Source organism: Sebastes fasciatus, chromosome 12, assembly GCF_043250625.1.
Source record: "Sebastes fasciatus isolate fSebFas1 chromosome 12, fSebFas1.pri, whole genome shotgun sequence".
Classification (NCBI taxonomy): domain Eukaryota; kingdom Metazoa; phylum Chordata; class Actinopteri; order Perciformes; family Sebastidae; genus Sebastes; species Sebastes fasciatus.
The window spans coordinates 17,622,151-17,638,156 of NC_133806.1; the positions used below are offsets into that span (position 1 = coordinate 17,622,151).

The 16,006-nt window shown below is 40.8% G+C and overlaps 1 protein-coding gene across 1 annotated transcript; it reads right to left on the reverse strand.

Moving 5' to 3' along the window:
- Window positions 1-48: 48 nt before the first annotated feature.
- On the reverse strand, window positions 49-14,536 carry stx17 (syntaxin 17). Its single transcript, XM_074653758.1, has 7 exons — window positions 14,372-14,536; window positions 12,343-12,546; window positions 12,177-12,242; window positions 7,397-7,735; window positions 6,433-6,483; window positions 3,232-3,318; window positions 49-1,031 (listed from the first exon to the last, which is right to left on the reverse strand). The coding sequence occupies exons 2-7, from the start codon at window positions 12,463-12,465 to the stop codon at window positions 789-791; spliced, it is 909 nt and encodes a 302-aa protein (XP_074509859.1). The 5' UTR covers window positions 12,466-12,546; window positions 14,372-14,536; the 3' UTR covers window positions 49-788.
- Between the last annotated feature and the right edge of the window lie 1,470 nt (window positions 14,537-16,006).

Sequence of the window (16,006 nt, forward strand, 5' to 3'; positions counted from 1 at the left end):
TCTGATGCTTTGTATCTGAACTCTGTGATATTTATCCAATGAATGTCATTACTGTTGAACAGATTTTATTTGGCAGAAAACCAGCAGCAGTATAATCAATACATGGCAGGATCTTGGATAGTGGCACTTTGGTGCTTTTTGTGCAATTTTGTTCTCACACTTTGCAAAAACAAGTCTGTATTTACATACAGCATAATTTATACAAACATTGAAACATAACCTCTTTAATTTAAATGTAACACCACCACTTTTTCTCTCCATGCATCTTATTGTACTCCAAGTACTGCAGCTGTTCACATATCATTTTCTGCATAAAGGAATATTGAGGCATGATCGCTGGTAAACTCTGGTAAAAATTAATAGGAAAAAAGATGCGAGCGCGAGGAACAAACAGTACCCTTGTTGGTGATGGCATTTCACTGATTGGTTGGGTCTGTAAAATTGGTCTGATTTATTCCATGCCAAAGATTTCTTTTAGTAAAGACATGCTGACCCAACCACACAATAAAATATGTAGTGTAAAAAAATAATAATTGTGTGCATAAAGTCAGAATGTCCTCTGGTAAATTATTTGCACCAACATCTAATTGACATCAAAGTAAGCTGTCATTACATGTTATAACAGTGCGTGGTATCAGCAAAACTTGATGACGTCTTATCTTGAAGGCAATTTAAGGCAACGTGACACCGCCGGAGGTCGAGTTTGTGCTTCTTGATAGGTCAATCAACACTGAAGCCTCAGTGATGGGTCAGCACCTGAGGTCAGAGGACCAACCAGAGCTGCTGGGTCATTTGTCCTTGTTTGACTCTGGCTCTGGTGGCGGTGCCGTCAGTTGTTTCATCTGTAGATCCACTCGGGCTTTGCGCTGTTTCTGGACCAGGTTGCCGCCCGCAAAACCCAGGGCGCCGCCTCCCAGAGCAGCAGCCACCCCGGCGACTTTGAACCCGGCTAACAGGCCGAGCGGACCTCCTAATACGCCGCCCAGTAGCGCCCCGGCAACCGGCAGCACCATCAACTTGTAGCCCACCGCCTTGGGAGACAGGAAGAAGAGATATATTCCAGTTTAATTTAACATCCACATAACACGAACCTTTGGAGGCATTAGTACTTTGTGGCTTCAAGACAGTCTGCGATAGAGTCGTCTATCCTTTCATGATCACACGTCGAAGCACAAACAAGCCAGCATGTGTAAATGTAAATCAACACTACCATAGCTGCATCAAAGAGTTTTCATTATCTCCGTTCAGGAGGAATCAGAGAGATGTGGCCTGTGTGTTATTACGGCTGTTATCATCAGAGTGGAAGGTGCTCTTTGCTGATGACAATTAATGACACACACACACACACATACACACATACACACACACACGCACACACAGGCAGGGACACACACTTGATTAACACTTCACCATTAAATTAATCTAGTTCAAAAGCTAGCATTACTTGTCCCCACCCCCGTGGCAGTTGAGGGAATTTTAATTTCATCTGAGCCGAGTTAAAAGGACTCTGGGCACAGGTAGTAGAGAACGGAGGAAATGTGTGTGTGTGTGTGTGTAATGCTGTTTGACCTGATGACAGATAACAAGCTTTCAAACACGTTAAAACATCTGACATCCTTCTCATCTGCTTTATCTCTTCACAACCCCCCTACCCGTCTTAATGTGCAGCCCACTACATCTACCAGCAACCTGACAGAGAGGGCAACCTTTGTTTGTGCCGCCAGTTGGGTGAGTTTAATTTAAAAATAGCTATTTCAAAAGAATATTTATTATTTGTGGCATTTATTTTATAAATCTTACGACTAAAGTTCAAATTGTTAAAGGGTCATTGCACTTACATTTCATTAAAAAAACAGATTTCCTAGCTGTGCAGTTTTGGTTTTATTCGCCTAGATTAATTGATATATCAATCTGAAATTCCTGCTGCCATCCCAAGACAATGGAGGTGAATGGAATGATGCTTGCACCATTAAACCACAATGAAAAATTTAATTAAATTACATGAATTTAACAGATGATTTTATCCTAAGTCAGTTTTTTTCCCCAACTCAGGGACACTGACATGTGGACAGGAGAAACTGGGGATTGAACCGTTACTCCCAAACCCTCTCTACAACATAAGCTACATACGCCAAAAATATTTTAAGAATTGATAATTATCAGTTTAATAGTATAGTATGTCTTTCCAGAGACAATGTGTTACCTCGAATAATCCACGAAACAGTTTTGTTCACATTGGAACTACTCTCTGGCAAAGAAATAGTCCGTATGAGAACTGCTTACTTTGTGCAGATTATACCAAATAACACTGTTGAATGGGTTAAATGTAATTTTTCAATGCTTTGAGCACCACAAATGAACTCAGTAACCAGGACAAATCAGTATCTGCATGACTAAATGACGAAAACACTTTTTTTGTAATTTAGATGAATAGACAGCCTTGGCTGTATAAACAGTTATGAAATAGCTGTTTTTCATGTCAGGTCATTTACTGTCCAGTGTTATCATTTACAGGTTTTTCTCAGCACACAGGAATCCCGTCTCGGTGTCATCGCTGTCTCTGAGAGGCTGTAATTACAGCGTATTTACTTCACACCTCCATTAAAAGTGTGAGCAAAACACAGATCAACATGTAGCGCTTCATCTGGCAGACGAGCATCTCTTTCCTTTAATCCCAAACAAAATACTGGAAGTAAAGTTAGAAAATGTCACAATCCTTGGTAGAGATCTGTGTGAGGGTGTGTGTGTGTGTTGTAGATTAACAAAAACAGGTGATTCATTCTGAGTATTACAGACGAAAAGTTCAACATCTCAAGTGCGTAATATGTGTGAAGGGGCACTGAGTTGTCCTTCTGAGTTACACTCAGTGTGTAAGAGTGAACTGAAGTGATATTGGAAGGCCGAATGCTGCTCCTGAAAAACTATTAAACAGTCATTCAAACCTCTTCTTAATGCTACACACACACACACACACACACACATAGACCCTCTCTTGTCACCCCTCTCATCCTACCTCTCTATCACTCTTCCTCCTCTCCATCCCTCTCCTCTCTCTATTTCCTTAATTGCAGCTTTCCTCCGTATTCGAACGGATCAATAGGGACAAACGCTGTGGAATGGCTGGGAGGCAAAGTGCCATCGATCTCCCCATCTCCCAAACACTACACACACACACACAAACACACACACATGCATCAGATCATCAGGACACACACACACATACATACACACCTTCCCCAGGCTCCTGGTCCCCTCCTCCACGTTGGCAGCGGCTGTGTTGACGTTGTCCTCTATGCTGTCAATCTTCTCCTGCTGGGACTGATGCACAGGGGTTAGACGCACACACACACACAAACACATATTAACACACACACCTACATATACACACACACACACACACACATGTGAAAGAGCAGCCACCTGTTGTGTATTAAGTTTTCTTTTATCTGTCCAAATTCTGCACCACGGCACAAGTTAACAGGGGAAAGGTGTGTGTGTGTGTGTGTGTGTGTGTGTGTGTGTGGAGGTTGTAGGTGTATTCAAAGGAGATTTCACTGAGGGTGGGGTCACAGTGTGTGTGTGTGTGTGTGTGTGTGTGTGTGGCATTGTGTGGATCTCATGAAATATTCAGAGTGGCAGCTGTCTCTCTCCATGTGAGGGCTGGATGGACACAGTGACCAAACAACAACAACCAGAGCACTTTTCTCCTCCTCCTCTTCTTCCTCCGCTCCTTCTCCCTCTCTCACCTCCTCGCTCTGAGCTCAAAGTTATTTTACAGATTTAGCTCTGTCCATTTTTTACAAGCTTCCTGTTATTTTGTGATGGTTGCAAAGATTTTAAACCCGTTCTGACTGATTCTGACCAATCAGATTCACAGATCGCATTAGAGCTGCAATGATTAATTGATTAGTTGTCAACCATCAAATTAATCAACTATTTTGACAAGCGATTCATCGGTTTGAATAATTTTTAAGAAAAAAAAGTTAGCGTCCTAGTCCAGCTTCTTAAATGTGAATATTTTCTGGTTTCTTTAATGAAGCAAAATATATATATTTTTTTATTTTTCCCTACTAAATAACTAAAACGGTATATTGTTTTCCAAAACTGGACTACATCCATTTTTCATACATGCACAAATCATTTAATGAAAATACCATATTAGCACTAGCTTCCACCATAGATAATTATGGAATTTGACGGTTTTTAAACTTCACATATTTGCTTAGAAGTCCATGAGATCATGAGATAAGATTATATTTAATAAAATTTATGATGAGAAAAAAACCAAAATGTTAAATCCATTCTCACCACAAGGTCCACTCAATGGAGATTTCTATCATAGAGGAGTCTATGACAGTTAACTGGACAATATAAGACATTTGAGGACGTCGTCTTGGGCTTTGGGATCGACATTTTTCAACATTTTCTGACATTTTTTAGATCAAACAACTAATCGATTAATCAAGAAAATAATCAACAGATGAATCGACAAGGAAAATAATCGTTAGTTTCAGCCCTAAATCATTCCATCTTCTTGGAGCTTCTTCGTCTCACTCATTTTCTGCGCTGTTGTTTAAAACAGCAGTTTTATAAAAGAGCTGCAACAAAAGATTCTTTTCATTATCAATTCATCTGCTGATTATTTCTTGATAAAATGTCAGAAAAAATTGTAAAAAATTCCCACTATAATTTCCCAAACCCAAAGACATCCAGTTCACAGTTATATGAAGCAGAAAAAAAGCAGAAAATCTTCACATTTGAGACTAAAAATGACTGAAGCGGGGAGTCCTCGTGGCTTGAGAGTGAGCAACGTCCCCAGTTCGAGTTTGGTCAGAGATCTTTAGTGCATCTCTCCCTCGCTCGTGTCCTGTTATTATCTAAGAAAGGCATAAAACGCCCAAACATGATAATAAATAACAATAATAAATCAAAATAGAAAGAACAATGACAATCACAACAGTTGCTGATTCATTTTCTCGACTAATCGTCCCAGCTCTAAACGAACGGTAAGCCTGAGTATTTTGCCATAATGTGGTCACACATTTTGAGTATGTTTATGAGTTTTGGTGGAAATTTAGAAAACATGTTTGTTAAAATGAAAGTGTAATCTTGACTTTGAAAACACTCGTTGGCAAAACAGTTTCACTGGCTCAAAAAAAGAGACATTTTAACACTTACAATTCCAACTGGGCAAACTTCATCTGCTGAGCAAAATGACGTGATTTACTTGAAAGCTCCATTAAGTGGAGAGTGTGTGGTGAGAATGGATTTAACATTTTTGGTTATATTTGGCATATGTTTTTTTTAATTTTATTTAATCTTACTTCATGATCTCATGGCCTTCTAAGCAAATATCTGAAGATTTAAAACCATCAAATTCCATAATTATCTATGGTGGAAGCTAGTGCTGAAATGGTCTTTTCATTAAATGATTTGTGCATGTATGAAAAATGGATTTAGTCCGGCTTTGTTAAACAATGCACCGTTTTAGTCATTTAGTAAAAAAAAAAAGAAAAAAAAAAAGATATTTTGCTTCATTTGGTTTATATTTTAATATAATACCCTCTGTTTTGAAGCTATGGCGATCTCATATGAAATCAAATACATTGTAAACTTTAACTTTTTACAAGCCTCTAATCAAACTGAATACAACTGTAAGACATTAGACACATTAGATTAAATTAAACTAAACTAAATTAGATTAAATAAATAATATAAGAAATACTTGATAAATCATTTAATCATTTAAATATTAACAGTTTTATGCAGTACGATCACATTATAGGCTTATGACTGAGGACACAGACACCGAAACAGCCACTAGCGTGACGCACGTACAGACACAACCACACACTCACACTCAGTATTTCCACTGAGGCTGAGAGCTGGAATATTACTCCCCTAACGGCGTCTCTCACCCTTGAGACATCACAACAACATGTCTATGCTCTTTCTGCCCCCCCAATGCCTCTGTCTGTGTTTCTACCCGGACTACATCTTCACTCTCTCTCTTTCTCTTTCACTGTTAATCTCTCCTTCCCTCCCTGCTTCCCTCTCTCCATCCCTGAGGATAGAGTGATAATCTGAGCCGTCTGTTCTCCACCTGCTCCGATGTATCTATTGTTCCCCACCTCTCTCCCCCCTGTGGACAAGCAGCCCAAATCCTCCCTCTCGCCCTCGTCTCCTCCTCAATCTCTCCCCCCTGACTCGGCGAAGGGCCTCTGGGGCCCCAGCAGTCGTCCTGAGCCTCTCAGAGGAGCCTTACCAGGCAACACACGGTCAAATATGCACCACTTCCTGGAAACGCTATAGGCGAACTGCCTCTGTCACATTGTTTTCGTTCACAGGGGTAGCTGTGCACACATGTAGATAGAGAAATGGGGTGAATGTAGCAGCCAGGAAGTACACACAGAGTTGAGAGTTTGTACTCACGTGGACGAGCAGAGAGAACTCCATCACCACACCGCTCAATTCCTTCAGCTCCTGAGAGAGAATAATGGCCGTGTTTATTTCATTTGGATGCTTATCACACAAATCTATGGCTACAGTAACTGTAATAAGTAATATTAATACTAAGTAATAAGGGCGTCTGTAAGAACAGGTAAGAGGGTCATGACCTTGACCTAGATGATCTATTAATAGTGACGAATAATGCACGTAACCATAGCAACCCAAGGATGGAAACTACTTTCTTGTACTTTGCGTTTAGTGCTTTAGGTTTTAATTCAGTGGAAAACGTTTTGACTTGTCACAGCAGGAAGAGCACAGGTTTAAATAATGAAATGAATGATGGCTGAATTCCATTTAGCTGCTTTGGTTTCAGGGTCCTGGTGTTGTGAATGCTGGCTCACTGTCACACTGTCAAGGCTTACTGGGACACTTGAATAGAACAGAGCCATTGTTGATGTTATTAGTAACACGACGGTGCTCTTCCTTCTATGACAAGTCAAAATGTCTGCTGTGAAAAAGGCCTATTGTTTTGCTAAACTCCCTCTGCAGATAACTTTCATAACTCTTCGGCTGTTATTTAAGAAGCCCCTCATTCTAGGTATTTGCATTTCCTATTTGTAAGAGGTGAAAAATTGGCATTGGCAGGTAATAGTTGAATCTTGAAAAACAGTAATATTGCCATATACTGTATCAGTATCTGGTCCTTTTTTTTAATTTATTATGTCACAGGAGGAAGTAAAGCTTACTTTGACTAAAACCGTGTGTTGCATACCAAGAATAGTTTGTACACCTTGAACTCACATATCAAAAAGAAGGGTCTAAAACAACAGTAAATAAATGAGCAACAAGACAAGATTTACTCTGAAATATCAATGACTTTGAATTTGAGATAAGTATAAAATAGAGTATGATATCCAGACTGTATGTTAGGGTCCAGCCCTCATACCTCTTCCAGGTTGTCCCAGGACTCAGCCGCACTCTGATCAGCAGGGATTTCTGGAAGGTGAAGCTGAATTTGCCTCCCAGACACGACTTGCTCCTCGTACACATCATCGTCATCAGCAGCAGCGTGGTAACCGCTGGACACACAGCTGGATGGCTGAGTGGCAGGTGGTGTTGCTGGCGCAGGCTGAGGCACGGGGTTAGAGTGCAAAAGCAGGAAGTCTCGTGCGGCGGCTGACGCCCTGTCTCTGACTGGCTTGACGAGTGCGTCCAGAGCCTCTGCGTCTTCGGCACGGACCCGCGTGCACAGCTTCTCCATCTCTCTCATGTTGGCTCTCAACTGCTGCAGGGACAAACAGAAGAGGCAGGTTTCTCAGTAAGATGGAGTGTAATTTCAGAGAGGGGGACAGACACACAACATAACAAGACATTCCAATAAATGTTCATTTCTGCAACCAATTCTCTCTAAAGACAAGTTAACAATTTATACAGAAGGAAATCAAATCAAAATGATCCTAAACTATGAATCTAATAAACAACGCTACACATACAGTAGCTTCTTTTAAATCCTCAGATAAAAATTATACTTCTTGTTCATGTTGCCCCAGTTGGAAAGAAGTGCTCATGCTGACAGGTTCAGCATCCCAACACACTGTTCTAGTGATGGGAAATGTGTGTGCGTTGGGGTGTTAGGCTTAATAAGGTTCAGATATGAGGCTGGGGACCACAAGCCCTGTCATCCCACCGTGCCCTGAGGGTGACAGGAGGATTACATCGCAGCCATCCTCCCTCCAGGCCGCAGACCCACCCGGGCTCAGGGGGTCAACGCACTGCCGATAACACATTCTGCTAATTACACAACATGAATAAACATACATGCATACGCTCGTCCTCGTGTGCATAAAACTGAAAAACACACTAATTAACACCGAGACAGTCGGGGCGGGCACCTGTCAGACCGCAAATTAACCGTGAGCGTGCAAAGCTCAAGCACACAGACAGACTGACCAAACACATACTCAATAGCAGATATTGGCTGCTGTGGTAGAGGTGGGGGGGGGAATAATGTCAATCATCAAGTAGGAGGAGAGACTGCAGTCTGTCTGTCTTTCTGGGAGGACGGACAAAGGACAGATTAAAAAAAAAAGACTGAAAAAACATGCTCAGAAGGACAAATTAATCCATCTACTATCCATCTATCTGCCTGCCAACATACCTATCTATCTTTCTGGGCTATGGAATATAAGCACACACACACATCTAAAACAGAGCAGACAAACTCCAACTCTGGATTAACACCATGCAGACACGGTAAAGCACTCTGTGTGTGTCCCTGGGGTCTGCAGGGTAATGGTGAGAGGATAGGCTTGTGCCTGTTTGGAGTTATTTCACCTTCAGAGACATGGTGGCTTCCAGGCAACACCATCCTCTGAGACATTTCACACCCACCATGTGAACAAGACCGCAAGTACTTACACACACACACACACACACACACACACACACACACACACACACACACACGAGAGATGGTCCATTTGAGGTTTTCGCAACAGCTCTTTTCTTGCCCTGATTTTTAAGAGTGAATTTCTATACATAGAGTTCCTTTATTTATAAATAACTGATTCAGTCTTTTTATGTTTCATATGTTTGTATTCATTTTTGTGGGAAAGCAATTTCTACATTAACAGGATTTGACAGATTTGTTATATTGCTTTCAACCACATCTCTTTGCCCTCCTAAACAGATGGAGTGGCTCAGTTGTCATGGAGATGGTTTTAGTTGTTATCATGTGACTACGGAAAGGAAGTTTGTTCCCTTAATAACAAAGGGTCATATAGTAAGTTGGACCATGTGTTGAGTAAACACAGAATGTTTTTGTCAGCTTTCTGTTGATCAGAAACAACACAATATTCACTTTGTTTGTTGTGGTGTGTTTAGGGTTCAGTCAAGTTCAAGTAGGCTGTTAAACAAGAGGACAGTTCTCTCCTTCACTCATCACCACGTGCTGTCCTGCCACTGGTTTTCACTTTTGATTTCCAAACTACAAAAACTCGATCGCTGCAAATGAGGAAACGTCAAGTTTCTCCAGAACTGAGCTCCTAGAAGTGTCAAGACAATCTGAGACAAAAATATATAGGCTACTAGATGCAGGGTCATGCTGGTTCAGGAATTTCCAGAGGCAGTGAGTCACATCATCATCCATGTAATACTCACATTCACATGCAGGGGTTGAAGTAACGAATTACATTTACTATCGTGACTGTAACATAGGTGTTTTTTGTCTATTTTCGGGGTATTTTTAAAAATCTGTGATTTTACTTCTACTTAAAGGGACTGTTTGTAACTTCTTACACGTATAAATCATTGCGGGTCGGTGTCCCATGCGCGCTTGCGTGTGGCTACGCTCTTCAGACTCAGACTCCAACACAAACAACACGGAAGCCCCAAAACCGCAAAGTTATATCTAGTGAAGCCCGTCTTGCAAAACAGTGTTGGCTGCGGTCGGAGGACGCGGTTGAGACCGTAGCGTTGGTCTCCAGGGCCGGAGTCTCTGCTGCACTCTGATCCTCTGCTCCTCTGCCTGCTTGCCTTCACTCACACACCGCGCTCGTTCTCGCTATTTCGCTCCACCTCACGTGCATGCGCGCAAACTTCACACTGCAGAAGAGTTAGTTTAGCTCTGAGATGTCTAGTGAATGTACAGTGGACGTTTGTGCAGAAATAACTGCTGCAGCTCCTCCAGACCAACAGAGGTTTCCCGTGTCTTGTGGAGTGACGAGGCTCCGCAGCGAGAAACGACCACAGCTCTGGTGTCTCCACTGTTTCCTCCAACCGCGGTGGGGAGGCTGAAGCAGGAAAAGCCAACACTAGGATCAGCATCGATTCATGGAGAGACCTCCGTCTGGTCAGCTAACATTACTGCCTATCGCCTAACTGTTTTGACGGACGCTCGCTCACATTCACGTAGCGCGTGCACACGGGCGAGCGCAAGCAACAGAACACTGACTTTCGTTGACTTAACAGCCACAGCTGTCGCTCTTACAACCAATTTCTGATTCTTACAAACAGTCCCTTTAAGTAGCCTTCTATTTATCACAAGTATAATACTTTCTTTGTCACATTTCAAAGTCGCATCCTTTACAGAGTCAACACAAAAGTCACATCTAAAAGTCCTGATAAACTGTGAGCAGAGAAGAAGCTGCAGGTGTGTCTGCGGCCGCAGGAGGGCGCCAGCTCCACGTCAGAGAGGTGACGTCATAAATGTTTGCGTTCACGGTCCGGTCCGATGTGAGGTGTGTGGTTATAATTAACATTACTGTACATCAGCATCTCTCTTAATTAATGACTCGTTTAATGAAACATCTGGAAAGCACGCTAAGTGGCACACCCATGGTGTTAGTGACCCGTATGCTACAGTAGTTAGCCTCGCTGTGTCTGGATAACATGCTCGTAGTGGATCGGATACTCCAGCGGTGACTTTCTGCGTCCACTGAGGAACTTGTAGCGGGACCACAGCTGGTTATACTGGGTCGGAGAGGTCCAGTGGACTGTTTACATTTATTCTTAGAGAATGAACGAGAAGAGGAGCAGACTGTGGAGGACCTCACGATGCTACAGACTTACAAACAGGTGAGTCAAAGATCGTATATATTGCCACGAGAGTGAAAGTCAATTGTTTGTTACTTAGCAACATCGGCGCCCGACAGTAGAGCGAAGCTTCCGCCATTTTGGACTGAAAGAGGACCAACATAATTTCTATTTAATTGTCATATTCTACCGAAAATGATCTATGTTGAACAATAAAATCTAATAAATACAATAAAGCGTTTTCAGTCCAAATGGAGACCTCTATGACAATAACCTGATATTTTCAGGTGGGAGTTCATTTCATTCATTCATTCATTCTCACTGTATATACTGCTCCTATTTTTATACTTCCTTCTATTTAAATGGTTCATATTTTGTTACACTTTATTTAGCTCTTTTTTTTTTACTGTGTTAGCTGATGCATCTTGTTTTTTCCCCTTTGCTGCTGTACACTGCAAATGTCCTCACTGCGGGACTAATAAAGGAATATCTTATATTATCTTATCTTACTCTTTGGGTAAATAACGTAACAACAACACACTTCGTTGCCTAGCATCGTAGTTGCGTGTGCGCTACACGGTGTGAAAAAAAACATATAAATATGGTAAAATCTGTGCAGTCTCCGTTTTGCTGCAATAGCAGCTGTGGAGTTCATAATGTTTAATTCAGGCGCCATTAGTTGGTTTTATTTTGTTGTCGATAATTTGTGTTTAATTGTCTGAGTTTTGTCTCTCTTCTGGTCCAGTCTTGTGAGGCTACACTTGAGGAAGGCAGTTGTATATTTTGATAATAAAGTTGTATGCAAAGCCTGCAGAGGGCCCATCTGTTGGTTTGGACATAAGTGGTCTTGTTGATGATGTTGTTCCCACTTGTGTATAAAGTTGACATTTAATGCAATCTATTTTGTAGCCTACAGATGTTCTTTAATTTAACAGTAGCATCACATATCCCCCCCACCCCCCCTGTTAAAGTAGCAGAAATGGGAAGTGTAGCGTTATGAAGAAACTGGATTTTGTCATTTTGTCACATGATATTGTGGCTCACATCTTCGGTTTCACAAATTTACAAGAGAATATCAATTACTGGCAGGCCAGGTACCAGTATCACTCTCTGTCACACACACACATGCACACACGCACACACACGCACACACACTTATGCTTTTTTGAAGTATACAGAGTGTTATCTTATACCTGAACAGTTCTGCTGGCATTGATGTGCTCCAGATGAAGCCGGTCCCATTGCTGGCTTTGTTGGTACTGCGAAAATTAAAGAAAAAACGTATCTGTTAACCATCTGTGGACTACGAGTGTGGACGTGAGGGTGCGATCATGTGTCCAGCCAGATTTCAGCTGTCACCTTCAGTATGTTATTGTGGTGTTTCTGCAGCCTCTCCAGGTCCGTGGGTAGAGCCACTTTAATGAACTTGTGGATGGGTGCCTCCAGGCGCCTCAGTGTCAGCTTGTTGCCTTCCTCTGCCATGTGTCCTGCTGACTGCCCACAGCCAACACCTCTTTGCAACTTAGACACCTGCTCAGCTTTATCTCACTGCCCCCACAGACACTGTAAATACCAGCAGAGTATGATTTTAATATTAATACATTAATCAAACGAATAAACTCTGTGACACATGCGAGTCTGCCCACACATCTAAAATTGGCATCTCAATAAGACTAATACATTTTTTTTTTCTTGCCAACATCCTTTCAGTGAAAAGAGTAACTGAAGTATTACTCACATGATACGCTGACAGTATAACATCCATGCATTTGGGTAATTTATTTGGATAATCTATCGAACGTTTAAGTTATTTATCAAGCACAAATGCATCCTCTCATTCTCTGTTTCTAGCTCCTCAAATGTGCTGCTTTTCTGCCTGCCACACACCACGCTCGTTCTCGCTATTTCGCTCCACCACGCGTGCATGCGCGCAAACTTCACACTGCAGAAGAGTTACTTTAGCTCTGAGAATATCTAGTGAATGTACAGTGGATGTTTGTGCAGAAATAAATGCTACAGCTCCTCCAGACCAACAGAGGTTTCCCGTGTCTTGTGAAGTGACGGGGCTCCGCAGAGAGAAACGTTATCGTCTCCAACCAAAACTCCGGTGTCTCCCCTGTTCCCTCCGGCCGCGGTCGGGAGGCTGAGGCAGGAAAAGCCAACACTATCGATCAGCAGTGATTCATGGAGAGACCTTCGTCTGGTCAGCTAACATTACTGCCAAGCAGGTGAAATATAGAGTGATATTGTGGTTTTAGCTGACGTGTGTCGCCTCTCTGTTTTGAGCGATGCTCGTTCACGTCTATTCAGAGCGGGCACAAGCCCGACACTGACTGTCGTTGACTTAACGGCTACAGGTGTCGCTGTTAACAAGCATTTCTGATTCTTACAAACAGTCCCTTTAATGCTTATAAATTGGCTACTTTTGTTTCTCAAGCTGGGAAAAAAACTGGTTTATTTATTTAGTATTATTTGTAATTTATGCTGCTACTCTGGTTTCTGTCTTTTCTTTATTTTCTAAATAATGGTGTCTTGTAAGGCATATTATTTATGCATGACACAATAATAATAAATGATATTCATAATAGTGATTTATAATACTGTATGGTCAGTGAGGGTTATTTTAAATGCTATTAGAACCTGATACCAATATCTACTAAGCTTTTAAGCCATTCTGAGGGTTTTTGTTAACCTCATTATATCATTTATGTTGTCTGTAATGGCAATTTTCATATCTGCAGTTTAACACTGTACCTTTAGATAATCTCAGGGCCTCACATGTTCATCTTTGTCACCATAGGACAGTGACCTGACATTTTAGTTCTCTGTAACTGCAAACAACAGATTGCTGAAATACTTGTTATGTCTTGTGATGCTCTGTTGTCTGCTGTGTGCTGACGCATTGATACACTTTCTATCCTTCTCTTCTTTTCTTCTTTGCATTTATCTTCATGTTATGCTTTAAATGTATAAATACTGACTACTCTTTGTATTCGGGGCTCACTTGCCACAGTCCACAACAGGTGGCTGTGCTCGTGAGTCCATCTGCAGATGTTTTAGTTATTAATGTATGCCTTTTTTATTAAATTCACTGAAAGACAAGTTGTTACCTTGGTTTGTGTCTTGTTTGAACAGAAACTGCCACCACATGTCAGAGTCACATCTGCTTATAGCTGAATGGCAACTACACACATACAGTTTGACAACATCTGGCTGGTTAGCCAAGTAGCTCAATGATCTAGCATGTCATCAGCTGTTAGCTCCTGAAGCTGACAGCTCTTATTAGATTTGATCTAACTCACTGATTTACCAGAAAGCCTTGAGACACCAGTCTACTCCCACCCATCAGCCAGATAAAGGAAACTTAAAGGACATTTGAGACACTTACCGCCGATAATATCACTCCAGGATGTGGTTTATAGTCGATGAAGACTGATATGAGGCTCCATGCTGTTGAGGAAATTAACGATTCGCCACATTTAATAGTTTACGTCAACACTTTCGTTTCTTGTTCTGACACTTTGTTGTTTGTAAACAACTGTATTTCCAGTGCGTCCGCTAATAGTTTCCGACCTCACACCAGCACCCACAGCACAGTGCGTTCCTCCTCAATGTGACTGACTGCGACACTAAGTCTGATTGTGACATTTATAAAATAACCTTCAAGTGTTTATTTCTCCTGTTGATTCTATTTGATGGTGTTGTTTTGCACCAGGAAGACTAAGCATACAAAATAAAGAATAATTAGTAAAAAAAATCATTATTTACAAGTGAAACTGAAGGATGTACATTTATTTTTTTATTTTTTTATTTTTTTTATTTATTTGCACATATATAAAACTGCACAAAATCCAGTCAATGAAAAAAACAAGAAATGTGTCAGGAGAGGTCAAGAAGCCACAGGCTTATACAAAGGACCTCCCCCCAACCCCAGGAGAAAAAAAACAATAATAAAAAAGGAAGAAAGATCTAAACTAACATCATCTTAAAAATACAACAAAAGTTAAACAACAACAAGAAGCACACAAAATGTGCAGAAAAAACCTAACCAAACAGAGGAAAACAATCTAATAAAAACAATGAAATACATAGAAAAAACAGCACAGAAGAAAAGAAAATATATCTAAACATTTCAAAAGATAATTAGACATCATGAGTTAAATGTGATGATAATTTCCTTTTAAAATGCTCTAAGGATAACGAGCTCTTGATAACATGTATTTTGGGGTTCCATATTTGTACACCACGATATCTGAGGGAGTACTGGCCATGTTTTGTTTTGTAAAAAGGCAGGTGAAGATGATTAACCTGTCTAGTATTATGTGAATGAATTTGAGAATTAGATTTAAAGAAGTTGCTAACATATGCTGGTGATGAAGAAGGCAAGAATATATATTACACTCGTGGCCACCAGTTTCTGCTATCACAGCTATCAGAAGTGAATTTATTCCAATCCATTAAATATGATATCTAAATAGGCCTACTATGGGTTAAGGCTACATTTTTGGGTAATTTGTAATCACATGAGGAGTTTACATTTTACAATTGAACACATGGCATTTTTTTTTAAAGGTTTATTGTGATTTTTTTTTTACACCTAATAAATAATTAAGACTAGGGCTGACCCGAATGCTTCAAAGCTTCAATCATTGCCATGGTATTTGACCTGCAAATTACTATTCGAATGCTTCGCTTTTAAATATATATATTTTTTATATTTAAGTATGTAATAATAATGTATAAATCCCCCCAAAAAACTGAAATAAGGAATAATCCCACATTATTCATTTTTCATATTCAACATTAATTATTATTATTCTCAGACGGATATCGCTGTTTGTTGTGTGTAGAGGTGCGTGTGTGTACAATAGTGCAGCAGCACTGTCTCAGAAGAACATGTCATCCTGCCGCACCGTGCTGCTCCGCAAAGCTTCGAATACCTTCGAATATTTCTCACCGAAACGTCGAAGCCCAAAAAATGGTATGCGAGACAGTATTCAAGTCTAATTAAGATGCACTAAAT